This window comes from Musca domestica, unplaced genomic scaffold (assembly GCF_030504385.1).
Source record: "Musca domestica strain aabys unplaced genomic scaffold, Musca_domestica.polishedcontigs.V.1.1 7, whole genome shotgun sequence".
NCBI lineage: Eukaryota > Metazoa > Arthropoda > Insecta > Diptera > Muscidae > Musca > Musca domestica.
This window is the reverse complement of record NW_026712383.1, coordinates 6,038,096-6,064,746: the sequence shown is the minus strand read 5'-3', so window position 1 is coordinate 6,064,746 and position 26,651 is coordinate 6,038,096. Positions and strand designations below refer to the sequence as shown.

The 26,651-nt window shown below is 34.7% G+C and overlaps 2 protein-coding genes across 4 annotated transcripts in view; one reads left to right on the top strand and one right to left on the bottom strand.

Moving 5' to 3' along the window:
- Positions 1-13,030, top strand: part of LOC109614278 (uncharacterized) — a 42,215-nt gene extending 29,185 nt beyond the window's left edge. Inside the window, exons 1-3 of one of the 2 annotated variants that reach the window (XM_020039689.2) lie at positions 12,221-12,316; positions 12,386-12,712; positions 12,781-13,030. In XM_020039689.2, coding sequence (XP_019895248.1) covers positions 12,263-12,316; positions 12,386-12,712; positions 12,781-12,930 — 531 coding nt within the window. In that variant the 5' untranslated portion in view covers positions 12,221-12,262 and the 3' untranslated portion in view covers positions 12,931-13,030. Of the gene's footprint in view, positions 1-12,220; positions 12,317-12,385; positions 12,713-12,780 lie in introns of those variants that run through there. The other variant, XM_020039688.2, reaches the window with a different exon arrangement.
- LOC101896101 (ATP-binding cassette sub-family C member Sur) overlaps positions 1-26,651 on the bottom strand; it is a 223,289-nt gene that overhangs the window by 95,037 nt on the left and 101,601 nt on the right. For both annotated transcript variants that reach the window (XM_011297641.3, XM_020039687.2), the window contains 3 exons: positions 19,138-19,275; positions 7,096-7,258; positions 6,045-7,005 (listed from right to left, as the gene is read on the bottom strand). In XM_011297641.3, the coding sequence (XP_011295943.1) occupies positions 6,045-7,005; positions 7,096-7,258; positions 19,138-19,275 (1,262 nt within the window). The remainder of the gene's footprint in view (positions 1-6,044; positions 7,006-7,095; positions 7,259-19,137; positions 19,276-26,651) is intronic.

Below are 26,651 nucleotides of genomic sequence, written 5' to 3'. Positions count from 1 at the left end.
GATGGTTTGAAAAATTAGTACATATATGTACCAAATGATTCTAAATTAGGAACAATTTTAAATTTTGGGAGAACCGACAGATATCGAATCCTGAAAATTGGAATACTTTAGCATTGCTGAACGGATAAAGCTACACATTTGAAAATGTGTATTGGGATCTCTGTAGTCAAAGAGGTGGTTTTAGAAATATGTACTACAAATGCACGAAAAAAAAATAGTACTACGTTAGGTAGAATTGGGCTTTGGGTAAACAGATAGTGCTTGAAATCTGAAATGTAGGTCGGATTATGTATAGTCTTGACATATGGAAGTGATTGCGGAAATGTGTGCTTTAATTATACAAAAAGTACTGAATGGTACTACATTTCGTATTGAGTAAAGGGATAAGGATACAATTCAGAAACTTGATTTTTAGATTACTAATGGTATTTTTATTTGATATTTGGTGGTATTGATAGGAAATGTACTAAAGGGTACAATATTTGGTATGAGGTGAAGAAATAGCGCTGGAATCTTCAAATTTGATATTGAAGTCTCTGTTGGTATCTGCAATTGAGATATGGAGTTGGTTTCGGAGATGTGTACTACAACTGTACGAAAAGTACTAAATGGTACTAAATTTGGTCTTACTTACAGGGATAGAGCTGAAATCTGTAAATTTTATATAGATGTCTCTGTTGGTGTCTGTGGTTAAGACATGCAGGTTGTTTTGGAAATGTATAGTATAACTGTTCGAAAAGTACTGAGTGGTACTAAATTGGGTATTAGGTGAAGGGCAAGAGCTGGAATTCTCAAATTTTAATTCGAGGTCTCTGTTGGAATTTGGATTTGAGATATGGAGGTGTTTTGCAAAAGAGCACTAAAATAATACTAAAATTACTAAATTTGGTAGTGGAGGGATAGAGCTGGATTTTCAAAATACGATATTGAGGTTTCTGTTGGTTCAGCTCTGAATTAGATGTTTCGAAAACTTTTTGATAGTAAAGACGAAAATGTTCCTATTATTCTTTCCAAAAGAGGGAAAACTTGAGTAATATATAAAACCTTGAAAGACTGAAACTTTGAAAGGCTGAAACGAGGTATGAAGTTTTGATTCAAAAAATATGTCAAGTTTAACACGTTGAGTACCTAAAAGCACTAACACGAACTTTTTGAACGAATCTTAAATTTGAATATTTGAAGTTCGTAATGAATACTACAGCCTATGACAGAAAATTTTTTGTGCAGGTCCACGTCTTCGCATAGCCCTCATATAACGGTACCACCAATATTCGGTATTTTGATGATTTTAGCTACGTTATAAACATATTTTTTTCAAGTTTCGCATTTGAATATTCTAATAGCTTATGACAAAAGTTGCCTATGCAGGTCCACGTCGTCGTATAGACCCTAATATACGGCAACATTCGGTATTTTTAATATTTTAATAGAATTTTTAATAGATTTAGAATTTAAAGTTCGGCCCGGCCGAACTTACAGCTTTTTTAATTTTTAAAAATTTAAAAATTTTTCCTAACTTAATTCGTTTTGACTATAGCGTGACTACAACAGATATGTACTTTGTTGGGTCTAAAATTATTATTTCGATGAGTTACAGACGGAATGACGAACTTAATATAACCTCTATACTATGTATGGTGGAGGGTACAAAAATCCGAAAACTAAATAAGACTACTATAAAACAACAACATTATATGATGTGTTGTATTTACCGGCAATCCAAATTTTGGAAATGCTCAATAAGATCCCACTATCGCTACCCGGTAACCAGAGAAATTTACTGAAGGCCCAAAGAGGGATTTAATGGCACCACTGTCTAAAAAGTGGCCAATAACTCGCACAAAGTCAACCCTTTTGTTGGATCATAAAATCTCAGTTGTAAAGCATAATTCGAACGGATATGCATGCACAAGCCACACTTGCAACATATTTGCTTGGTCGCCTACACACACACACATTCACTTCCTCACTCACTTTTAAGCAATTTTCAAGTAGTCAACACATCACACCAACCAATCTACAACTGGCAAAGAAACGTAAAGCATTTCAAAGAAAATACTTTGTTTTCCCCAACGAATCCCGAAATCAGACATCCGACAGCAAGTTTTTCATTCTCTACATTTTTCACCCAAAAAAAATTCTCTCAAATTCAATTACCATTATAAATGTCTGAATCGTCTTCTTCATAGTGTCAGTCCCTCTGTCTTCTTTATCTTCCATGTGTCGTCGTCTTCTTCCGCCATTCATGCGTAGATGCCAAAATGCGTGTATGCCGTTCAAAATTCAGTTCAGTTCATATAGCTTGGTAAGATTTATGATGGCAGCAAAAGCAAAAAAGAAAAAAACAAAGGCAACAAAAAAAACTGCACAGTTTGAACTTTCTTTTGCAACGATTTTTATAAAGACATAAAATAAGAGTTATTATACCAACGAACCGCATAACCGCACTCACACACACGTACATTTCAACATGCATATCGGAATTTCTATTCATGCACGTGTATGTGTGTATGCATTTAGGTTAATTGGCATTTTTTTTCGAAGACTTCGAAAACAGCTGAGGTTTATGTCTCTTCTTCGAATATTGTGTAGTGGCTTAACTTGGTTTAGCTTCAAATGGCATTTTAATTAGTCTTCAAATACTTGCAAGGATTTATGCATCCTATTTCAATGTATGAAGCTAGTTTGAAGAGCATTATTTTTTTGGGAAAATTAAAAAAAAAGAAACTTTTAAAACATTTCATGCATCAATGGGTTTTGTTTAGTTCATTGTAAATAAATTATTTTGATATGTTTCCAAAGGTCAAGGTTGGGTAGGGTTTTATTTGCCGAGATTTGATATGTTGATAAAATTGTTCTGGAATCCAAATGTAGGATAATACTCGTAAGGCATTGAGACTAAAAAAATATTTTGGACTTTGTCTTCAAATTATTTATTGGGGTCTCTGCATTTAAAAATAGAAAATGTCAAATTGCAGCTTAGTTTCTTAAGAAACATTCCAAATATCCCAATTAGATTTCAATTGACAGGAAATTACGATGAGATTTTTTGGCAGAATTTGATAGCGCAAGAATGTCTGGTGGAGGTGAGGAAGATTGACGACTGATCCTTTAAAATCGCATCAATAACACCCAATTATAAAATTATGAACTTGGTCTGTTTTTCATTTTCCGAAGATGTTGTAGCGGCTTTGAAGAAATTCGGAAAATAATTGTTTAAAATTAGGGATGGAGGTTATTGGTTCCGGTATTTATATTATATAACTATTGAAATTGAAAGGTTCTAAATCTAAAAAGTTTGGTTTGCGGTACTTCATATTTCTTGTTTGTTTTATACCCTCCACCATGAAAAGAAGGGGGCTTAACTCTAGTTTAGTAAAAACTCTTCGATTTTTTCGAAATTTTTTCCAGAGGTAGGTATTTTTCCCCTGCTCCGGGGAAACTATTTTTTTCTTGGAGGACGGACCTGGGACCATGGATTTTTGACTAGAAAGTCGGGGTTCCAAACCCCGACTAGACCCGGAACCAGTTACCCGATATAAGCAATATATAGGTATCGTTGGAAAGCTTATGAAAATACTTATCCAAAAGTGGCGCAATTTTTAAGCGGTTCGAAAGTTATAGTCAAATTATTGGTTTTTGGACCCAGAATTTTTATAAAAACCCCAAAAAGTCGAAAAGGGGCCCATTATAGGGGGGCAACCAAATTGATGCCAAATTATTGCTGACGCTCTTACCTTTCCAAAATGCAACAACTTGTGCTAATACCTTTTTCGGGTCCGGAGGTATTCTCTTCCTGGTACGTTGAAACAGCTACGCGAACTAAAGTCTTTTTTTACATTTAACAGTTGTTGTAAGTTGCCGGCCTTAGATTTTCTCCTCTAGGTATGCTCCACACAGCCTAACGCGAACCAAATAGATGTAGATAGATATTTTTATAAGCTTTCAAACGATACATATATTGTCTATATCGGTTAAGTGGATCCGGGTCCAGTCCGGGTCAGCCCTCCAAGAAAAAAATAGTTTCCCGGAATCAGGGTAAAAATAACTACCTCTGGAAAAATTTCGAAAAAATCGAAGAGTTTTTACTAAACTAGAGTTATTCCAAAAAATTATTCGTGATGGAATTCAAGCGTGATAGTGTGATTTCGTTATATTTGGCTGAAAACCACAAGTGGTTATCGTTAGAGCACTCCAGCAATTAAATGTGAATAAATCATCGTATCATCGCTCTTTACCGTGATACTGGTAGCGTAGCCCGACGTCAAGGAAGTGGACGGTAGAAAACAGCAACATCAGCAGAAATGGTTCGAAAAGTAAAGAAGCTACTTGATCGAAACCCGCGTCGCAGTGGCCGAAAAATGGCTCGTGAGCTGAAAATATCGCAATATTCCATTCGGCAAATATTGAAAAATGAGCTCGGGGTTAAGCCATTCAAATTCCAAAAAGTGCAAGAACTTACACCGCAACAGAAAGAAAATAGACTCAAAAGAGCTAAAGAGTTGCTTCGCTTGGCCGAAAGTGGTGAACTGCCGAATTTGGTTTTCTCCGATGAGGAAACATTCGTTGTCCAGCAGTTTGTAAACAAACAAAATGATCGATGATGATGAAGAGGTCAGCTGAAAATGTGCACCTTCGGTTGGCCAACAGAACTCAAGCGCCGGCCATGATGATGGTGTGGGCCGGCATAACAGCCGATGGTCGTTCTCCGCTCGTATTTATCGATCGTTGCATCAGAATAAATGTCGAATATTATCGCGAAAATATTCTGAAGGGTGAATTAAAGCCTTGGGCACGCAAACATTTTGGCCGCAGACCTTTGACATTCCAACAGGGCTCAGCACCATCGCACTCAGCACGCACCACCCAAGAATGGTTACAAAATGAGGTTCCTCGCTTCATTTCCAGCGCACAATGACCACCAAAATCTCCGGATACCAATCCGTTGGACTATTGTGTCTGGAGTATTTTGGAAAGCAAGACTGGCACTAAAATATTATCAAAGTGTCGATCACCTCAATCAAGCGCTTCGCCGGGATTGGGCCAAAATACCGCAGGCATCACTTTTACATTAGGGCAGCGTATGACGGTTTCATTGGCCGTTTGAAGGCCATAATTCTTGCCAAAATTGACCAATTCGAACAAATCTAAACTTATTCTAAAATTTGATGCTATTTCCGACATTTTTTGTTTCATTCAATAAAATTTAAAAAAATGTAAAAATCATGGCGTTTGACTTTATTGCATTTTTTTTTTATCTCACCCGTACATGGGAGCTATATCCTAATCTAGGCCGATATCGATAAAATTTAACGAGCATTTTTTGAATTCCATAAGTTATCTAATACCAAATATCAATCTTGTGGAGTGCATATTACGCATGTGAGGGACTTAATGCCTCAAATCGGACGAAATATATATAGAAGTTATAGCTCCATCCGAACCGATTTTCTCCAAATTTGATGTACTCACTTCTACACTGAATTCGTTCGAATGTGCCAAAATGCAGGTTATATGTAATGATATTGTCCATTTGGTGCACAATTTCCCTGAAATCGGTTAAAGATATATATGGGAGCTATATCTAAATTTGAACCGATTCTCACCAATTGCTATAGGGTTCGTCCTTGGAGGAAACAAATAATGTTTGGAAAATTTCATCTCAATCGGGTAATAAATGCAACCTACGGACTGGCTGACATGCATAAATCGACTCAGAAAGTGATTCTATGAAGATCCTCAAAAGGAAATATGGGTTTATATCGCATCTTTCTCCATGTTTAAAAAAAATGCGCTTTGCGGTGTAGGGTATAAAAATAAAAGAATTTGATGATCGTCTATATCGTCGAACTTTCTATATACAAACACTGGCTGAAAATATTTTGTCTGACAATGTTTAGAAGATAATGCATTTTTTGTTTTTTGCATATTTTTTCAATAATCAATAAAGTGGTAAATTCATTGCAAGAATTTAGCACCCTCAATTTACCGGATTTCAATAATTTTCACTTGAATTTAAAATTAAATAAATTCTCTCTACTCACTTATTCCATATCATGTCGCCCGATATTAATGGCATTTCCATTAGCAGCGCCGACAACAGCGACGATTTTCCACTGCCATTTTTGCCCACAATCATGGTTAACCTTCCACGGGGCACAACAAAATCTCGAATATAAAGCATGGCATTGGTGCCCTGGGGATTCCATGAGAATTTACAATTCTTTACCGATACCGCAATATCATCGGGCATTTTTAAAAGCAATGAATCACGATGCCATGAATCGGTCTTTCCCTTGCGATGATGTGATGTACGATGTCCCGCTTGCACTTGTTGTTGCTGTTGTTGTCCACCTGCATGGTTTTGTTGAGGTTGCTGCTTGGACTGGTGTTGGTGTTGCTGCTGCTGCTGTCTACCATGTGTGGTTAGATTTTTGCGTGGCCGTATGACCACATAAGGAGTATTGCGCAACAGCTCCTTACGTGCATGAGATGACAATTTTTTATGATCGACTGGAAACTCCAACATCTCCTTATGCTCCGGCACCGCCAGTGGCGTTTGTGGCTCCGAATTGGCCAACGGTGCTGGTTTGTCGGGTATGAATATTTTAATGTTCGGCTTCTCCGTCGTCTTGCCCACCTTGTTCACCTGTTCACTAACCGTTCTCAAGGTTATGTTCGTTGGCAGCGACTTCGACTTGACCTCATACATATCCAGTGAGGCATCACTTTTACTTAGAATCCTGGCCATATTGCGTATCCCCTCGAATTGTTTTTGTATTTCATGGGCAGCTAGGAATTTCTCCAAACGCCTCGTCGAAACAATGGCCGACAGAATAATGGGCACAGTTATGGGAAATATGAGCAGGGGAACAGTTAGCTGTTGAAACAATGCCAAAGCGGAAAATAAACGACTGGCCGTGATTTCCGAATTACTCTCGTAATAAACATAAACGGCCAAGGTGACAAAGGTAATGAGCACCGAGGAGATGTGAGTCAAAATTGCTGCGGAGAGAGAGAGAAAGAGAAAGAGCTATTGTAATTATCGTTAATGTTATGGAAAATTTTCAAAATTTCCCAATATGACTGACTTACTCATTAGAGTCCAATAAAATGAATCCTTGTTAAGATATTTCAATTCATTGTCGCGAGCTTCGGTGATTTTCCTAATGAAAACATTATCCCAGGCATTAAGTTTTATCAGCTTGATGCCCATAAAACAGTCGTGGAGCTTCTTCAAGCGTATATCGGTGAATTTCTGAAAGAAAGTTGTGAATTTGATTAAAAATTCATTTAAATAACTTAGAGATAAGATAATGTGTTGGGCGTGGGTGCGTATAAGTGATGTCGTTACTTACACGTAATACTGGACATTAAAACAAACTCTAAAGGCAAAAATAATGCATCATAAACGTCTTATTTAAATGTGATAGAAAATAATAGACTTTTTCCCATAGGAAAAGGGTGTCTTTAGATCAACATGATTTATGTAATTTGAGGGACTCTTTGTCTATACTTGGGCCGATAAAATTAATTTTCGACACCAATTATCCTAAACGCAATATCAAATATTGCTTATTATAGACAAACAAACGGTAGTCGTTAAATAAATTTAGACTTCTAGGCGCTATACACCCAATTTATAGGGTTTCGGAGATATCGGTCTACACCTTCAGGAACCTTCCCACAAACGCTCAAAATTTCAGTTGCAAATCTTATAATGAGCGAAGATATAGCTCAAACTCGGCACATAGTAATATTTAGATAAAACAAGTAAAAAGGTATCGGTCGATTTTGCCGACTGATGTATACCCTCAGCCAATGTTCGATTATTTAAAAATATTTTGACTTCTGTTATGAATTTTAAAACTCTTGACCCACTATGGAGTGGGTTTGGAAAGAATGGGAAAATATTGTCCATTTCATATTGGGCATAAATAAAAAAACTGTTTGATGCTTATTTAGATCTCTTTGTGCGTATTGTTTTTCAAAATCTTGAACCCTATTACGATGTACCATGTCTGGAATGGAATCGGACGTTAATTCCGCTTTTATAAGCTTCATTGATATTCAAAATTTTGAGCGTTTGTGAGGTAGGTGCCAGAAAGTGTGGATCGATATTGTCCATTTTCGCACCAGTCATAGCACTGACGCAAATATTAAGATATGCAAAGTTGGAGCAAAATCGGATATTATTATTATTATTATTATTATTATTATTATTGTTATTATTATTATTATTATTATTATTATTATTATTATTATTATTATTATTATTATTATTATTATTATTATTATTATTATTATTATTATTATTATTATTATTATTATTATTATTATTATTATTATTATTATTATTATTATTATTATTATTATTATTATTATTATTATTATTATTATTATTATTATTATTATTATTATTATTATTATCATTATCATTATTATTATTATTATTATTATTATTATTATTATTATTATTATTATTATTATTATTATTATTATTATTATTATTATTATTATTATTATTATTATTATTATTATATTATTATTATTATTATTATTATTATTATTATTATTATTATTATTATATTATTATTATTATTATTATTATTATTATTATTATTATTATTATTATTATTATTATTATTATTATTATTATTATTATTATTATTATTATTATTATTATTATTATTATTATTATTATTATTATTATTATTATTATTATTATTATTATTATTATTATTATTAGTATTATTATTATTATTATTATTATTATTATTATTATTATTATTATTATTATTTATTTGGGTTAATATTAATATTACGATGTGTGAAATTTGAAGACAATGGGACTCTTACATCACCTTTTATGAGAGCTGTAATTATTCAAAATTTTGGCCATTTGTGGGGGAAGTACTTGATAGAGTGGATCGATATTGTCCATTTTCACAACTGACCTACCACTGACGCAAATAATAGGATTTGGGAAGTTGAAGCAAAATCGGATTACCGTTTCTCATTCTGTGGAAAAAATATAAATAAATATATAAAAATATATTTTTTTTATTATACCATATGTGGGAGAGGTACCAGAAGCAATGGACCGATATATTCCATCTTAACACCAGTCCTTGGGTTTACATAAATATTAGAATGTGAACATTTTTACCAATTGTGGGGGAGATACTTGATACCGATATTATCCATTTTCACAATGGCTTATGATTGCCCTTTCTCTTTCTATGCAAACAACAAAAAAAGATATTTTTTGATAATTTCGACCTTTTGTGGGGGTGGTACCAGAAGGAGTGGACCGATATTGCCCATCTCCGAACTCGATCTAAGTTTGACAAATCTAGTACGATGTACCTAGTTTGGACCAAATCGGATACTCCTTTCCCTTTTATCCCTATCCCTTTTCATGCAATTATGTTATACATTTCCGAAACCACCTCCAGGCTACACATGAACAGCTACCCAAACACTATCTCCCAATACCAAATGTTACCAAATATAGTAATATTTCATGCACTTGTAGTAAACATTTTCAAAACACCTCTTTCTCACATACCTACTACCAACAGGAACAATACAATACAAAATTTCAAAATTCCAACTTCATCCGTTCAAACCAGACCATACTATTTCCAATTCATCACCATTTAGCACAGTTCACACACTTCTAAAAGTCTAAGCTCATGTAACTATTTTGACAAAACTATTCCGGAACCACACCCATTAGAATTTGCCCCATTGAGTGGCACCCAATGTGCGACAGAGCTTGGTGAATAAATAAAGGAATGTTATTTTGGAGTTTAAAGAAGATGGGCACATTTTACAAGACAACCTTCTCATATTTAACGGCTCTGCCAAAACTTCTCTCCTAACCCAGTCTTTATTGTGAACGCTCCATATCAGGTTGCAATCTCTTCTATTCTGATTACCTGGAATGAAATATTTGTTTAAAAGTCCATCGTACCAGAGAGAATTTGAATACCTGGGGTTATCTAGGCAGACGGCTAAAGTTCCATACTTCCTGTAGAAGTCTTTGCCAACAAAGCTAACAAAAACCATTAAGGAATGGGCGGAGGGTAGACCAAGTCTTAAAACCAAACTGAAAGTCCCGTGGAGACCTCCATTCTTCCTTGGTTCTTCTAATTCTTGCCAGAATAAAAGATGAATAAGCTTCTGAAAGTGATCAGAATCCTGTTTCAGTATGAAAACCATCTTATCCTCCAAGCAGTCAGGATATACCCTAGATTCCGGCAAAGATTGAAGAGGATCGTTAAAAAGAATAGAACTACATTTCCTGCCCCTTTTCAAAGCTATCCGTCATTCGCTTGACCTAGACATAGGCCTTGGAATTGCCGTAATTCCCTCGAAAAAGTCTTTATACCGGCCTTTTTCGCATAGGCGAATATTGGCTTCAATAATCTGGTCAAGATTGCCGATATCGGCCGTGACCAGTCCAGTTTCTTGGGATCACCAGATCTACGCAACACTAGACAAATCCGTCTACGTTCTCCAAGAAAAGTCGGAACCTAAACCCTCAATGCAGCTATCTATATCCGAAATGGATGTATCGCGCAATCCGAATGAAGTCGCTGCCTACAGCGCAGGATACTCATCCGGCCGAAGTTAAAAAACGACCTGACTTCTCAATTTTGTAAGGAGGATATGCGTTGACGTAGCTTTCCCGTTGCCAGTTCTAGTCCTGTCGTTTACGGGAAAAAAGTCGATATACGACCCAGCCAAGTTGGTTTATTTAATGGAATGCCTGCTGCAACAGAACAGTCGAAGAGGAAGGCAAAGATTGTTCTTCCCCTGCCATCGAGCTTATAAGGAATGTTTTGACCCATAACAACTCTAGCTCTCCCGCTGCCAGTTATAGGCCTGGCGTTTGCAGAAAGAAGTCGATATACGACCCAACCACTCCATAGGCCTAGTGGACCTATACGGACAATCGATGAGGAAGGCAGAAGTTGCTCTTTCCTTGGCATCGGCCTCAAAAGGGGTGTTTTGACTGTACCAAGGTAGATTCAACAGGTAACAGCATTGGCGAATTGCTACAACAAAGCAACTTTTGTGGTACCCTCAAATGTCAAAATTGGCATCTAAGGCGAAAAACATACATTCGCCATGACATTTAAAGTTTGCGGCAAATTTGTTTCAACCAATCAGAAACGAGGTGTTTGTTTACATTTTATGCCGTGTGTGAAATTAAGCCAAGTAATAATACGGCTCTCAGGGACCATTGCAACAGTCCCAAGTTGATAGTTAGCCCCCCAAATTTTTATACAAGCCCACAACTTAAATATTTTCTACGTAACCGGAGGTTACACCGACTCCAGCACATGGCACAACAGTAGCAAGTGTTCCCGATCAAATGCTTTTAAAGAAAGAACATAGATTGGTGCATATCGCCACCAGTAAAAGCCCTTTAATTTCTTAATTAATTATACTTAGATATTTTTTATAAAATATTCTTTTAGTCATGACACGTCAGAACTCAAAAATTTGGACCTAAACGTTTGAAATGCCAAAATCGGGCGTAATGTTACAGTGCAGAATATACTTTATCTTGGATTGAATTTCAACCAAGCATTTCAACTTGGAAACGATTCAAAGCTATGCCTTTAAATTTCTGAATCAATATCAAATCTTACACAGACCATGATGTTCCCGAAGTTTATTTCAAGTTGTTGCCTAATTTAATAAAACCCTCAATTCGAACTTTGCAATGTATATACCTTAATATGAAACTGTTCTAAAATTTATTCCACTGTGAATAAAACCGATTGATATTTTTAACTTATTTTAGGCGCCAATATTGATTGGTTAATGTTGTTATTGGTTAATATTGTTATTGGTTTCAATAAATTATAATACAACAATTATCCAAATTTGTTTTTTTTCCAACCTAACTGAGCGAAATATGCATCATGCAGAACTGCTGAGAATAAAACCATAATATACGTACAATACCCTCTGCATTAATTTATTTTGAGCACTTTTCCATGATGCATATTTCGCTCAATTAAGTTAGGTAAAAACATATTTGGATAATTACTCTATTTGAATTTAATTGATACGAATTTTTTCCAAAATTATCTAATTTGAAAAAATCTAATCGAATGCCATTAAATAATCATTAAAATTCAATCGATACACTTCTTTCCAAAAACAATAAACATTAGTCGTGTGTCAACAGCAAACTAAAAAAATATCAAAAATATAAATTTTGACACATTTTAATAGAAACATGATACTATCCACCTTCTTCAGAATTGTAATATTTTTGGTATTTTGTATAAAAGTAAATTACAAATTAATTATTATTAAATATTTATAACACATTTGTTTAAATTTGTTTAACAATTAACAGTTACAGAGTGCCACCACCTTGGTGCTGAGAAATCTAAGATGCAAGGCCATTGATCCGGACTTTGTGAAATTCGACATATGTGAAGCGACCTTGGATCGAAGGCGGCGAACAAGTATCTCAATAACGGCACGTCTCCTTCAGCTGCCCGTTCGCAACTGTTATGTGTCGGTTACTTTTGGCCTCACAGCTGGCACCAATGTACCTCTCTTCAATGGCTCATGGGATGGCTGTGCCTTTTTGAGAAATCCCCGAAAGTATTTGGCATTTAATCGCATGTATAATTTTTTGGCGCCCTTTACGAATATTAATCATACGTGTCCATACAATGTAAGTTGACTTATTGAGTTGAAGAAGAGAATTAGATAATTTGAAGATTTTTTTTCGCTTGATTTTAGCACGATATAATTTTGAGAAATTTTACGCTATGGAAGGTGAAACCAATTATGGCATTGCCCGAAGCCTCATATAAGTTTTCATCTAGATATTTGGTGGGATCAAAGCATCGAGCCTCGGTTGATGTCCAAATCGATTTGGTGAATGATTGAAGATGTTTTGGTGAATGTGGCCAAAAAATATACAATATAAAAATACAAAATCAAATTAGAACGCATTAAATTAATACCAAAAGAGACAGCAAAAAATCTATATCAGATCGCATTCGAATTTCCAACTTTTGTTCTTGACTTATGAAGACATCTGGGGGAAATGTTTCTCGGGTATTTATACTTTGGTTACAAATAATTCGGTAATTCGACAAAAAAATCACTGTGATCCGAAAAATTGGAGGGTTGAAAACTCTTGTAGGGAATAAAAGTCTTTAGAAACTCTGAAGGACAGATTACCCATGGGTGATAAATGCTTCAAGAAATCGAGTTATATATATGTTTGTAGCTCATTTTTGACATGACATATCTTTATGTTAATCAAATAAGGATTCTTTTGTGATATATTTCGTCCTTCTGACTTGATTATTTCTATGAAAGTTTAGTCACTCTAATTATAGAGCCTCTAATATGACACCTGTATTGTTAACTTTCGCCACCACCTCCGTATCCATATTTTGATGATTTGAAACTCAGTTCCCAGCGTAATTCGGTATATGGAGTTCATATTGGACTCTACCTCCAGTGGCGGGACATTTTTTATATAGTTCCACGTTTTCCTTTAGCCCCATAAAATGATACCAGTAGATATTAATTATAATTCTAGTAGCACTTCAAAATGAGTGTTCGGTATTCGCCGAACATACTATAGTGGAAAATTGTCCATGTAGATCCAATTTTTTAGGATAGCCCCCCATATAAAGATTCTAGCGGATATTCGGTATTTTGATGATTTTTATACCCTCAGCCATATGGCTTCAGAGGGTAAATATCATTTGATACGGTCAAAACGTGCCTAGACCCTAGGTCTCTTTGGACCAAATCCATTTCAGGACATTTGAAGTTGATCTAGCGATGTCATTCCGTCCATCCGTCCGTCTGTTTAGCTGGCTGGTATGCACGATAACTCTCGAAGGGAGTATCCGATTTAGTCCAAACTTGATCCATCGAAATATTTTTGTCAAACTTAGATTGAATTCGGAGATGGACAAAATCGGTCAATTTCTTCTGGTACCTCTCCACGAAATGTCGAAATTTTCAAAGAAAATATTTTATTGCACGGAAAAAGAAAGGATGATCCGATTTTACTCCAACTTTGCATATCCTAATTTTTATACCCTCCACATTGGAAAGGAGGGTATATTAACTTTGTCATTCCGTTTGTAACATTCTTAAATATTCGTCGCAGACCCCATAAAGTATATATATTCATAATCAGCATAAAATTCTAAGTCGATTTAACGATGTCCGTCTGTCTGTTGAAATCACGATACAGCCCACATTATTTGACATAGAGCGCCAAAATTTAGCAGAGCAATTGGTATTGTGTCTAGGATGGTTGGTATTGAAAATGAGATATATCGGTCCACGTTCTGGTATAATCCCCATATAACGGTACCTCCCGATATTCGGTATTTTGATGATTTATGCCACATTTTTTCACGGATTTGTCTGAAAATTAGTATTTGTAGATCATAACGGGTCCCTGTACGTGTGGCAAAACATTGCAAGTATAGGTCCACGTTTTGGTATAGTCCCCATATAACGGTACCTCCCAATATTCGGTATTTTGATGATTTTTGACACATTTTTTACGAATTTCTCTGAAAATTTGGTAGTTGTAGATCTTAATGGGTCCCAGTTCGTATGGCGAGTCATTGTAATTATAGGTCCACGGTTTGGTATAGCCCCCATATAACGGTACCTCCCGATATTCGGTAATATGATGATTTTTGCCACATTTTTTTCACGTATTTGTCTGAAAATTGGTATTTGTAGGTCATAATGGGTTCTAGCTTCATTGGCGAAACCTTGCATGTGTAGGTCCATGATTTGGTATAGCCCCCATATAACGGTACCCTCCGATATTCGGTATTTTGATGGTTTTTGCCACATTTCTTCTTATGTTTCCTTTACCCTAAGGTGGAGGGTATTCCGCCCAAATGGTCGAAATTTTCAAAAAAAAAAAAAAATCTGCACAGAAAGAGAAAAAAATAATCCAATTTTGCTTAAACTTTGCAACTCCTAAAATTGTCCTCAATTCTCAGTCAGCTGCAAAAATGGATAATATCAGTTCACTCCATTAAGTGCTTCCCCCACAAAGGGTCAACATTTTGAATAATTATAACTCTTATAAAATATTAAGTAAGAATTCGGTTGTCTTAAAATTTCACGCATCACAATTTTTTTATAAATTCAAGATCTGGTGTTAAAATAGAATATATCGGCCCACTCCTTCTGGTACCTCCCCCACAAAAGGTCGAAATTTTGAATATCCATTAATATCTAAATATTTCTCTCAATCAGGAACCTAAGATGAATTTTATGATTTCGCATTTCGCAAAATTGGATATACATGTTCGATTGTCCTGTAATTTTTCCCATACCAATATTTTTATCTGTATTAGACGAAGTGAGAAAATGGATTACTTCGGCCGCCTACATGTGGTACCTCACGCACATTTTAACATTTTCTCAAAAATTATCACATGTAAAGTGAAGGAAGTAACCAATATAGTCCAAACCTGACACTTCGCAATATTTATATCATATATATGTTAAGGTCTGATACGAAATGGACAATATTGTTCCATTCCTTCGGAACCTACTCGATAGAGGGTCAACAATTTGAATAAATATAACAGAATTGAAAATATATTTAAATAATCGAACATTGGCTGAGGGTATACATCTGTTGGCAAAAAACGACTGATAATTTTTAACTTGTTGAGCCACATTTTCTAACGAAATTACTTGGTATTTTGATTTCATAAAGGGTTCTACTTCTGTAGCAGAACAATTTCTATATAGGTCAACGTTTTTGCGGGGGCTATTCTCATCCTTCCGATATTCGGTATGTTGATGATTTTAATCAAAATATTTTTATAGGTATATTTAAAGCTTGGAATGTATGTTCCTAATGTCAAAAGTAAGGCATACTTCTCGTATACTGGAATTTCGAAATTTACAGACAAATTTTTACATGAGTTCCTTTCCAAATGGTGGAAGCTATAAAAATTCGGCCCGGCTGAACTTAACAGCTTTTTTGCTTGTTAAAGTTATCATAGAGAACCGTGTAATCATTAACAGGACCCCACCGAAAAATGTTTTACTGCACGGGTGTACCCTCAACCTATTTTCCGTACTCTTAAAGTACAAAGTTTCCCTCGACTGAACTGATGTTTTGCTCGCTTTTATCAATTTGCGTTGAGATTTAATGTAAATGGGGGAATACTATTCAGACCTACCTGATAAGTTTGCAGATCAAGATGATTATCCCACGGTAATGCAAAAGGAGGAACTGCAATGAAACGGTAAGGTCATGTTGACGTAAGGCAGTTCAAGGTCAGTATCCATCTTTGGGTTTTTGTAGTTTCAGTTTTTATTCACAAATGATGCTGTTTTCACAAAAACAATTTAAAAAGTTCAGAAGTCGGGCAAAACCAACCCTACACCACAATGCATATATAGTAGAGCTACGCGCAACAAATAATTGTTTATACTGAGAATTTATGTAAAGTAGATCATACCAACTATGATTGTTTTTGAATACGTATTATGGCTTTAGAGGAGTTGTAATTTAGAATTATAAGGAACTAATAAACTTTGTTTCAACTAGAACGCAATTTTGAAAATGTAAAGAAAATGCCTAGATATTACCCTTAGCTTCTTGACTAGGGACATTTGGCCAATATTTTCGCACTCGTGCTGTTAGTTACAGCTAAATATAATCCAATGGTCATCCAAAATGCTAGAATTCTTTCCTGTCCTTAACTTTCCTCTCAGGCAAAAATCTGTTTTTGGTTCATTTGAAACCCTAAATATTTTGTGATCATCTTCAAATGCAAGAAAACCCCTTTGTATCTCCAAATTTAGACTCATCTATATGATTTGATTGTCTACGATATTTGGCTATATTCATCACCGAAATCAGCATAAAAAACCAGAAGTTCGCCTTTGATATATTTTGGATTTTGCATGTAAGTTATTTTCAGCGTTTCGGTGGAATGGAAATGTTAGTATTTTTCCCACAAATTTAGTGGTACATTCTACCTGCGGTCCTAAACTATAATTTCATGCAAGATTTCGTGTCCTTTGTTTCTTGCATGAAATTATAGTTTAGGACCGCAGGTAGAATGTACCACTAAATTTGTGGGAAAAATACTAACATTTCCATTCCACCGAAACGCTGAAAATAACTTACAGGCAAAATCCAAAATATATCAAAGGCGAAATTCTGGTTTTTTATGCTGATTTCGGTGATGAATATAGCCAAATATCGTAGTGACCTTTAAAACGGCTGCAAAATCAGGAAATCTATATTAACATCATTATTGGCGTCTTTTTATGCGATTTTGTAGATTTTATTCTTTCATGTCAAGTGGGCATTCTGAATTGACAAAATTTGTCAAAATCGGTCCACCCATTCTTGAGATATAAGCATTCTAGCTAACATCCCCTTCCTTTGTACATTGCATATATACTGCTATATATATCCGATATATTTACTATCGGCATCTACGTAACGGTCAGAGTTGACCTGTGGTTTCGCCGGGACTAAAAATATTCGCGGTTTAATCTAAATTTTTACTTTCATTTAACACAAATGTTATGGTCTATTTCATCACTAAATATTGCTCGATGACCATAAAAATTGGAAGGATTCTGCCCAGCCCTAAGCTCTAGCGCCATGCTAACTCTCGCTTCGATTGGTCTATAGTTGTGACCTGTAGAGCAACTGCAAAATCAGGAAATTTCTCAGTTTTTGGACCATTTCAACCTTTAAATATTATGCGATTCTATTCTGGCTTTAGCCCCACCTCCATTCTAAGTTTCGTGAAGATCGGGCCATAATTGCGACCTGTAGAGTGATTAAAAAAATATAGGAAGATCCATATACACTTTCCTATGTGGGAAACCAATATTTCGAGGTGTTACATAATTTTTGGCCCAATCAATCTTATAATACTCCCAACACATAGTGTTGTAGGTATAAAAAGTGTAGTGAAACTTTATTATATCGTACCTGTCTCATTTTCTTAAAAAGGTCCAATAATTCACCCAGCCATTGAGGATGCACTTACTTTTTGTGAATCACTACATGATTTCCCTCACCTCAATTGCGACAATTCTGCCTATTGGAGAAGCCATCAAGATGGAAATGGGCAAAATCAACATTTTCATGTCGACTCTCGAATACCACAATTAACGAACTTTCTTTGCTATCCATGCTCCAATTTTACTAACCTTCTACTAGCAAATAATAACAATTGTTAAATTGTCGAATGACGCCAAATTTTAAAATTGCGTTCTTATGGGACACCTTTGAGCCGATCTCCACAAAACGTTGTGGAGTCATATGACCCCTTATGTTATTTTTTAGAAATCGGTGATGACAGAAAATTAGGGTTTTGCCAGGAAATGGAATTTTATTTAACAGTGGGTCACATAGCTTACCTTAAGCCGATTTATCACATTATACGTTTTCTGAAAGATCTCATTGTCTGCATTTTATTCGAAAATCAAACTACAAAAAATGCATAAATCGCAATGACCTAATTAGTATTCTTGTTGTTCACAAAAGGGGTTTTTCCCCAAATAAAGTTTTTACAGAATATTTTTAAAGAAATATGAAATCCAAAATACATATCTACGAAATGCCTATACATATATTTAAGGTATTATATACACACATGTAAAATATACTTGTTCCGACTTTAAACATAAAAAGAGTAAATTTTAAACAATTTGGAAATTTCCTTACAGACTTGACTTGAAAAATGACGGTTAATTAGCGTCAATTTTTCACCAGCAAAGCGGTAAGGTATAAACTTCAGAAAATGTTTCCTTAATACAATAATATCCCATATATATTTTCATTTCATCAGTCAAACACACGCATACGCTTATACATAACTATACACACGAAGCTATTATTTTAGGGAGGGGAAAAGGTTGCAACGAAATTCTGTGTGTGTGCGTAGTTTAAGGTTGAATTCAAATGAAATTGAAAATAAATATTGCTTACTCTCAAGAAAGTTAACATTGTTGAATAAGAAAATGTTGCATACTTTAAGGCGAATTAAGTTAAGCTTTAACTTTAGTAAATTTTCTCTGTTTAAAATAATAGCATAATGAATGTAAACTTACCGCCATTATTTCAGCATTCTGAGACATTGCCTTGCCAATTAGAAACTGCAGCGGAGTCATTGTCAGAATGCAAACAAATGAACCAATTACGGCACTAATGCCCAATTTCAAATACAGCAAATACATGACGACGCCAATCTGCAAAAACGAGAGGAAACAATAATTAAATGAAATGGCGAGGAAATAATTGAAACATTTTTCGTTTTTATGAATGGAAATTTAAATTGCATATTTCGAAGAAATATTTTTGGACTATTATACCCTTTATTAAAATATATACTCAATTTGTAATACTCTTTCAACATTCGGATATATTGATTCACTAACAAGTGTCGGCTACTTCATCATCGAAAATATACCTTAAAATTTTATATTCGTTCCCACAGTTAATGTTTTTTTTACCCTCCACTATAGTATGGAGAGTATATTAAGTTTGTCATTCCGTTTGTAACACCTCGAAATATACATTTTAGACCCCACAAAGTATATATATTCTTGATTAGCATAAAATTCTATGTCGATTTATCAATGTCGGTCCGTCGGTCCGTCTGTGGAAATCACTCTAGCTTCCGAACGAAATAAAGTAAGTTGATAAAAATTTCCTCAAATGTGTAATATGTCTGCAGGACTTTTGGTATTGAAAAAGGGCTATATAGGTCCACGTCTTCGTATAGCCCCCATATAACGATACCCTCCGATATTCGGTATTTTGATGATTTTAGCGACATTATTTACCGGAATTGTTTCAAAATTAATAATTAATATTCGTAATAGATACTACGGCTTAAGATAGAAAATGGGCCATGTAGGTTCACGTCTTCGTAAAGCCCCCATATAACGGTACCTCCCTATATTCGGTACTTTAATGATTTTAGCGACATTATTTACCGGAACTATTTTAAATTTGGTATTTGAAGTTCGTAATGGATACTACATCCTAAAACAGAAAATGAGCCATATAGGTCCACGTACCTCCCGATATTGGGTATTATGATGATTTTAGAGACAGTATTTACTGGAACTATTTAAAATTTAGTATTTGAAGTTTGCAATGAACACTACAGCCTATAACAGAAAATTGTCTATGCAGGTCCATGTCTTCGTATAGGCCCCATATAACGGTACCCTGCGATATTCTGTATTTTGATTTTTGCGACATTATTTAACGGATTTGTTTCAAATTTGGTATTTGAAGTTCGTAATGGATACTACAGCCTAAGACAGAAAATTGCCTGTGCAGGTCCACGTATTGTACCTCCCTATATTCGGTATTTTATTTATTTCAGCTACATTATAAACAGTTTTTTTTCAAGTTAAGCATTTGAATATTATAATAGCTTATGATAAAAATTGCCTATGCAGGTCCACGTCGTCGTATAGACCCTAATATACGGCTACATTCGGTATTTTTAAGATTTTAACAGAATTTTTAATGGATTTTATTTTTTTTTTTTTTAAATTGCCAAATTTGTACCGAATGGTTGAGGGTATTCAAGGTTCGGCGCAGCCGAACTTATAGCTTTTTTACTTTTTTTTTTTCAAAAAACTTATCTATCATTCTCATCTCTTTTTTTTTCGGAAAGAATAATATGAAAATGTTTACCTAGAACAGTGTCGGTACGTTTGTTCGTGATACCGTAGTAATTTGTTGTTACAAAATAGTCAGGGGCAGGGTTGTTACAAATGGTAAACAGTACCATCTTTCTCAAGCGTTGTTTTTACAAAAACAACAATAATGGAATTAAACCGGACATCAAAAAGTCTTTTAAAGCTCACATTTTGAAGTTCAGCGGGAAGGATGTTAGTAAAACCATTGCACGATGAATTCACATCCAATTTTTGGTGCAAACCTATTTCAACATTTTCCTATGTGAACCATAGAAACCAACAGTGACCTGAATATCAAATTTCAGAAATTCAGCTCTGTCAACCGTGATCTCATAACAACCATGATCTCATAACAATTTTAAAGTTGTTAGCTTGTACGTTCACGAAATTCCAAATGGTACCATTTTAGAAGTTTTGTACCACATTAAAATTTTTTTACAACCATAAAGTTCGAATTTCCAAAAACCCTTAAAAAACCTGCATTCCATAAGTGACTCTCATTTCAAATTATGGAAGCTCTATCGGCTCACCAAAATTCCAATTTTTACCAAATTATGTACCATTTAGTACACATATGTACAAATCTGCCTAGCTACCTACATCATACAATTCAATAGAAATCATATTCCCAAATTTCAAAATTCCAACTCTGTTCGTCCTTCAAAAAATTTAAATTGTAACAAATTTAATACTATTTAGTACAAATAAGTACGAATTTTCAAAATTACCTACATACCCCAATCCTCCAATTCTATAGTAATTTGATCTCCAAATTCCGGCATTCTACCTCTATCGGTTCACCCAAATCGAAATTGTACCAAATGTAGTACTATTTAGTACTATTGGTGAACATAAATACAAATTTTCAAAACTACCTACCCGTCCCAATCGTACACTCCGACAGTAATCCCAATTCCAAAGTTCAAGATACCAGCAAATCAAAATTGTACCGCATTTGGTACTATTTAGTACACTCAAGTACAAATTTTCATAGCTACCTACATCACACAATCCAATTGAAATCTTATATCTACATTTCAGAATTCCGGCCCTATCGGCTCACCCAAATCGAAATTGTACCAAATTTTGTACTTTTCGTACAAATTTCTTCCATATCCCAATCCTACACTTCGCCAGTAATGACAATTTCAAATTTCAGGATTCCAACTCCATCCGTTCCTCCAAATTCAATTTGTACTAAATTTAGTACCGTCGAAGTACAAACTTCCAAAACAACTTCCTTACATCGACTCTACTCCTCAATCTTGATTCCTATTCCAAATTTCAAGTTTTTTTATATCCTCCACCTTGGGAAGGAGGGTATATTAACTTTGTAATTCCGTTTGTAACATCCTTAAATATTCGTCGTAGACCCCATAAAGTATATATATTCATAATCAGCATAAAATTCTAAGTCGATTTAACGATGTCCGCCTGTCTGTCTGTCTGCCCGTCTGTCTGTCTGTCTATTGAAATCACGATACAGCCCACATTATTTGACGTAGAGCTCCAAAATTTAGCAGAGCAATTTGTGTTGTGTCTAGGATGGTTGGTATTGAAAATGAGATATATCGGTCCACGTTCTGGTATAGCCCTCATATAAAGGTACCTCCCGATATTCGGTATTTTGATGATTTATGCCACATTTTTTCACTGATTTGTTTGAAAATTGGTATTTGTAGGTCATAACGTATCCCTGTATGTGTGGCAAAACATGGCATGTATAGGTCCACGTTTTGGTATAGCCCTCATATAAAGGTACCTCCCGATATTCGGTATTTTGATTATTTTTGCCACATTGTTTTACGGATTTGTCTAAAAATTGGTATTTGTTGGTCATAATGGATTCCAGCTCCTGTGGCGAAACATTGCATGTATGGGTCCACGATTTGTTATAGCCCTCATATAACGATACCTCCCAATATTCGGTATTTTGATGGTTTTTGCCACATTTCTTCTGAAGTTTCCTTTACCCTAAGGTGGAGGTTATTAAAAGTTTGGCCCGGCCGAACTTAATGTTTTTTAACTTGTTTTTTTTTTTTTTTTTTTTTGTTCCAACCGGTCGCCTGATACGAAATGGTACCAAATGTAGTACATTTTAGTACTTTTCGTACATTTTTAGTGCGAATTTCCGAAAGCCCTCGGGTACACCTATCATAAACTCCACCAGTTATCCTCATTCCAAATTTTAGAGTTATAGTACCTTTTAATACTTTTCGTACCGCTCTAGTATCCGACCAGGCCTTTTCTGACGCCTTCGGATCTCACCCAAAATTACAAGATTCGGGCTGTTTGTCTGGGCGTTGATGAATCGTTAAATCAGTCAGTCAGTCAGTCAATTACTTTACTCTTTTATTAATATAGATTTAAATTGCCTTATTTGATATTCGCCATAGGGTGTCAGATATTCTGTACAACTAGCAATACATCCAATATTCATTCCAGTTTTCAGTAACATTAGAATTTGCAAATTCTTCCTCTTTCATATTTTCCGAAACAACAACATCCTCAAGTATTTGGAAAGTATTCAAAAAGTATTAAAATGTAACAAAAAAAAAACTCAACAACAAATATTTCAAATTTATGTTAAAGCTTTTGGCAGCTTATTTTCTCCGAGATGCTTTTCTCTGCCCTGAACTTTTAATTTTCTTTACAATTTATTCATTTAATTTAATTGCTGTGTTCTGAGAGATAATAAAACTTTGCATTCGAATCAATATGCATAGCTTAAGTTGTATTTGTGGGAATCTGCAAAATCTTCACGCAATCATGACTGGGCATAATGTTAAAAATTTAATCGCTTTACTTTTAATTGATTACGGCATTTTTAAATAAAACAATTTACTTAAAATCTTATGACCTTTCATACTGCGAAAGAAAATATTTTGAGAGAAAAAGAAAATGGAGAAATTGACAAAATTCAAAACTGGTGTTAGACATAAAGTTGCAAATTTTCAAGTTCAACAATAATTTTTATGTGAAGAGGATTTATTTGTTTCGAAGTTACTGTAAAAAAACATATTTAAGGAAAATAAAAACATTCAAATTATTCATATTAAATTAAATTAAAAAAATAAATAGTTTACCTAAAATGGAACTAATACCGGGTCACCGCGTCCCCAACGGCAAAATATCGAAATATTGAGTTTCCAAATAAAGGTCGTCATCCACTGGTGACATTGCTTTCGAAGAGAAATGTTATCACCTGCCTAAGGAAGTTAAGTTATTCTCTGCGGACGGAAACCGATTACATTTCCAGAACCAAAGGGGAAATTGAGTTTCCCACACGATAGTTGGAACAAGCGACACATACATACGAACACTTAAAACATATAGGTGATTAAGGAGTTGAATTGGATATCAACTGCAAATTAGAGCATTTAAATGTTTAAAAATTAATTACTTTGTCTAATTCGGAACTGTCTGATTTTTCCAAAGAAATTAAAACAAATTAAAAATTTTCAATTGGTTTACCGACAGATAAATACCTGCAGTATTTGGTCATTTATTTATAAATGTATTTTTGGGGGACACGTCATAAAAATTAGACCTACATATCCCAACAAATATTGCAATGTGCGATCTTTGAAGAGAACTGAAAATTGTATGAGAGTTAAAAGTATTCAAAATATTGATCCCTTGTGGGGAAGGTATCAAAAAAAAGGTTGGTCCTATATTCACACTAGACCGGAAGTTGGTTATTTATTTGGCCTTTTTTGAAAGTGATATTTATTCAAAAAATAGGTATTAGCAAGAGTGAACGGATGTACCATAAATTTACATTTACATTATATCCCAATATTCGGTATTTTGATGATTTTAGCGAAATTATTTAAGGGAATGGTTTTAAATTAGGTATTTGAAGTTCAAAATGGATACTACAGTCCAAGACAGAAAATTGCCTATGCAGTTCCACGTCTTCGTATAGCCCCCATATAACGGAACCTCCCTTTATTCGATATTATGATGATTTTAGTGACATTATTTAAGGGAATTGTTTCAAATTTGGTATTTGAAGTTCGTAGTGGATACTACAGCCTATAACATAAAATTGTCTGTGCAGGTCCACGTCTTCGTATAGCCCCCATATAACGGTACATCCCAATATTCGTTATTTTGACGATTTTAACGTCATTATTCGCCAGAATTGTTTTAAATTACGCATTTAGAATTCGTAATGAGAACTACAGTCAGTGACAGAAAACTGTCTATGCAGGTCCAGGACTTCGTATAGGCCCCATACATCAGTACCTTCCTATATTCGATATTTTGGCGGTTTTAGGTACAATACTCACCGAAATTGTTTGAGATGTTGTATTTGCAGTTCGTAATGGATGCTACAACCTATGACAGAAAATTGTCTATCCTGGTTCAGGTCTTCGCACAGCTCCGATATAACGATATAACGGTACGATATTTTGATGATTTTAGCTACATTATTCACCGTTTATTTCAAGTTTCGATTTTGAATATGGTAATGGCTTATGACAAACAATGCCTATGTAGGTCCAAGTCGTATAGACCCCAATATAATGGCTATATTCGGTTTTTTTTTAAATTTTAGCAGAATTTTTTAAGCATTTTATTTTTTGAAAATTTTCAAATTCGTTCCAAATGGTGGAGGTTATTCAAAGTTCGACCCGGCCGAACTTACTTCTTTTTAACTTGTTTATAAATGAAAAGTATTGATTTTATTACATACATAAGTCAGAACAGACAATGTCGAATGGGTCGAAATACCGCAGAGCAACATTCAAACAGCGTGTGACGGTTTCATTGGCCGTTTGAAGACCATAATTTGTGCCAAAGGTGACCAATTCGAACAAATTTAAACTTATTCTAAAATTTGATGCTATTTCCGACATTTTTTGCTTTCATTCAATAAAATTTGTAAAAAATAAGGCAATGATTATGGAATGTGAGGGACTTAAACACATAATCAGATGGAACATATATATAGGAGCTATAGCTATATCTGAAGCGATTTTCACCAAATTGTATGTACTTGATGTACTTGTTTCTAGACTGAATTCGGTCGGATATGTCAAAATTCATGTCATTTGGACTGACATTGGCTATTTGGCGCACAATAAACCCGAAATCGGAGCTATATCCAAATCTAAAACGATCTTGACAAAATTTGATACACTTATTTCAGACCTGTATCTGCTACAAAAAATGATTGTTGTGGAATGCATATTACGCTCGTGAGGGACTTTGAACCCCAAATCGGATTAATCATATATATGGGAGCTATAGCTACATCTGAACCGATTTACATCAAATTTGAAGTACTATTTTATAGACTAAATTCCTTCGGATATACCAAAATGCAGGTCATAGGGACTTATATTGGCTATTTGGTGCACAATTAACACGAAATCGGTTGAGGATATATATAGGAGTTCTATCCTATTCTGAGACGGTCTCGATAAAATTTAGCAAAGGTATTTCTGAGCTCAAATTACGGCTGCGGACGACAAAAATAACAAATCGGATGAACAACATAAATGGGAGCTATAGCTGTATCTGAACCGATTTAGATCAAATTTGGTTTACCTATTTTCAGGTCTAATTTGGTCGTATGTGAAAAATTCCATACTATTTGGGCTGATATTGTACGTTTGGTGCACAATAAAAGGCAAGTCGGACGAAGATATATATGGTAGATGTATCTAAATTTTGAACAATTATCTCTAATTTCAATATGGATCGTCCTTGGGTCAAACAAATGGTTTATGCTAAATTTCATCTGGATCGGGAAATAAATGCAACCTGTACTTTATTTACAAAAATACATGGACAGACGGACGGACGGACATGCATAAATCGACTCAGAATGTGATTCTATGCAGATCATTAAAAGGAACTATGTGTCTATCTTGTTTCCCTTTTGTCTTTTACAA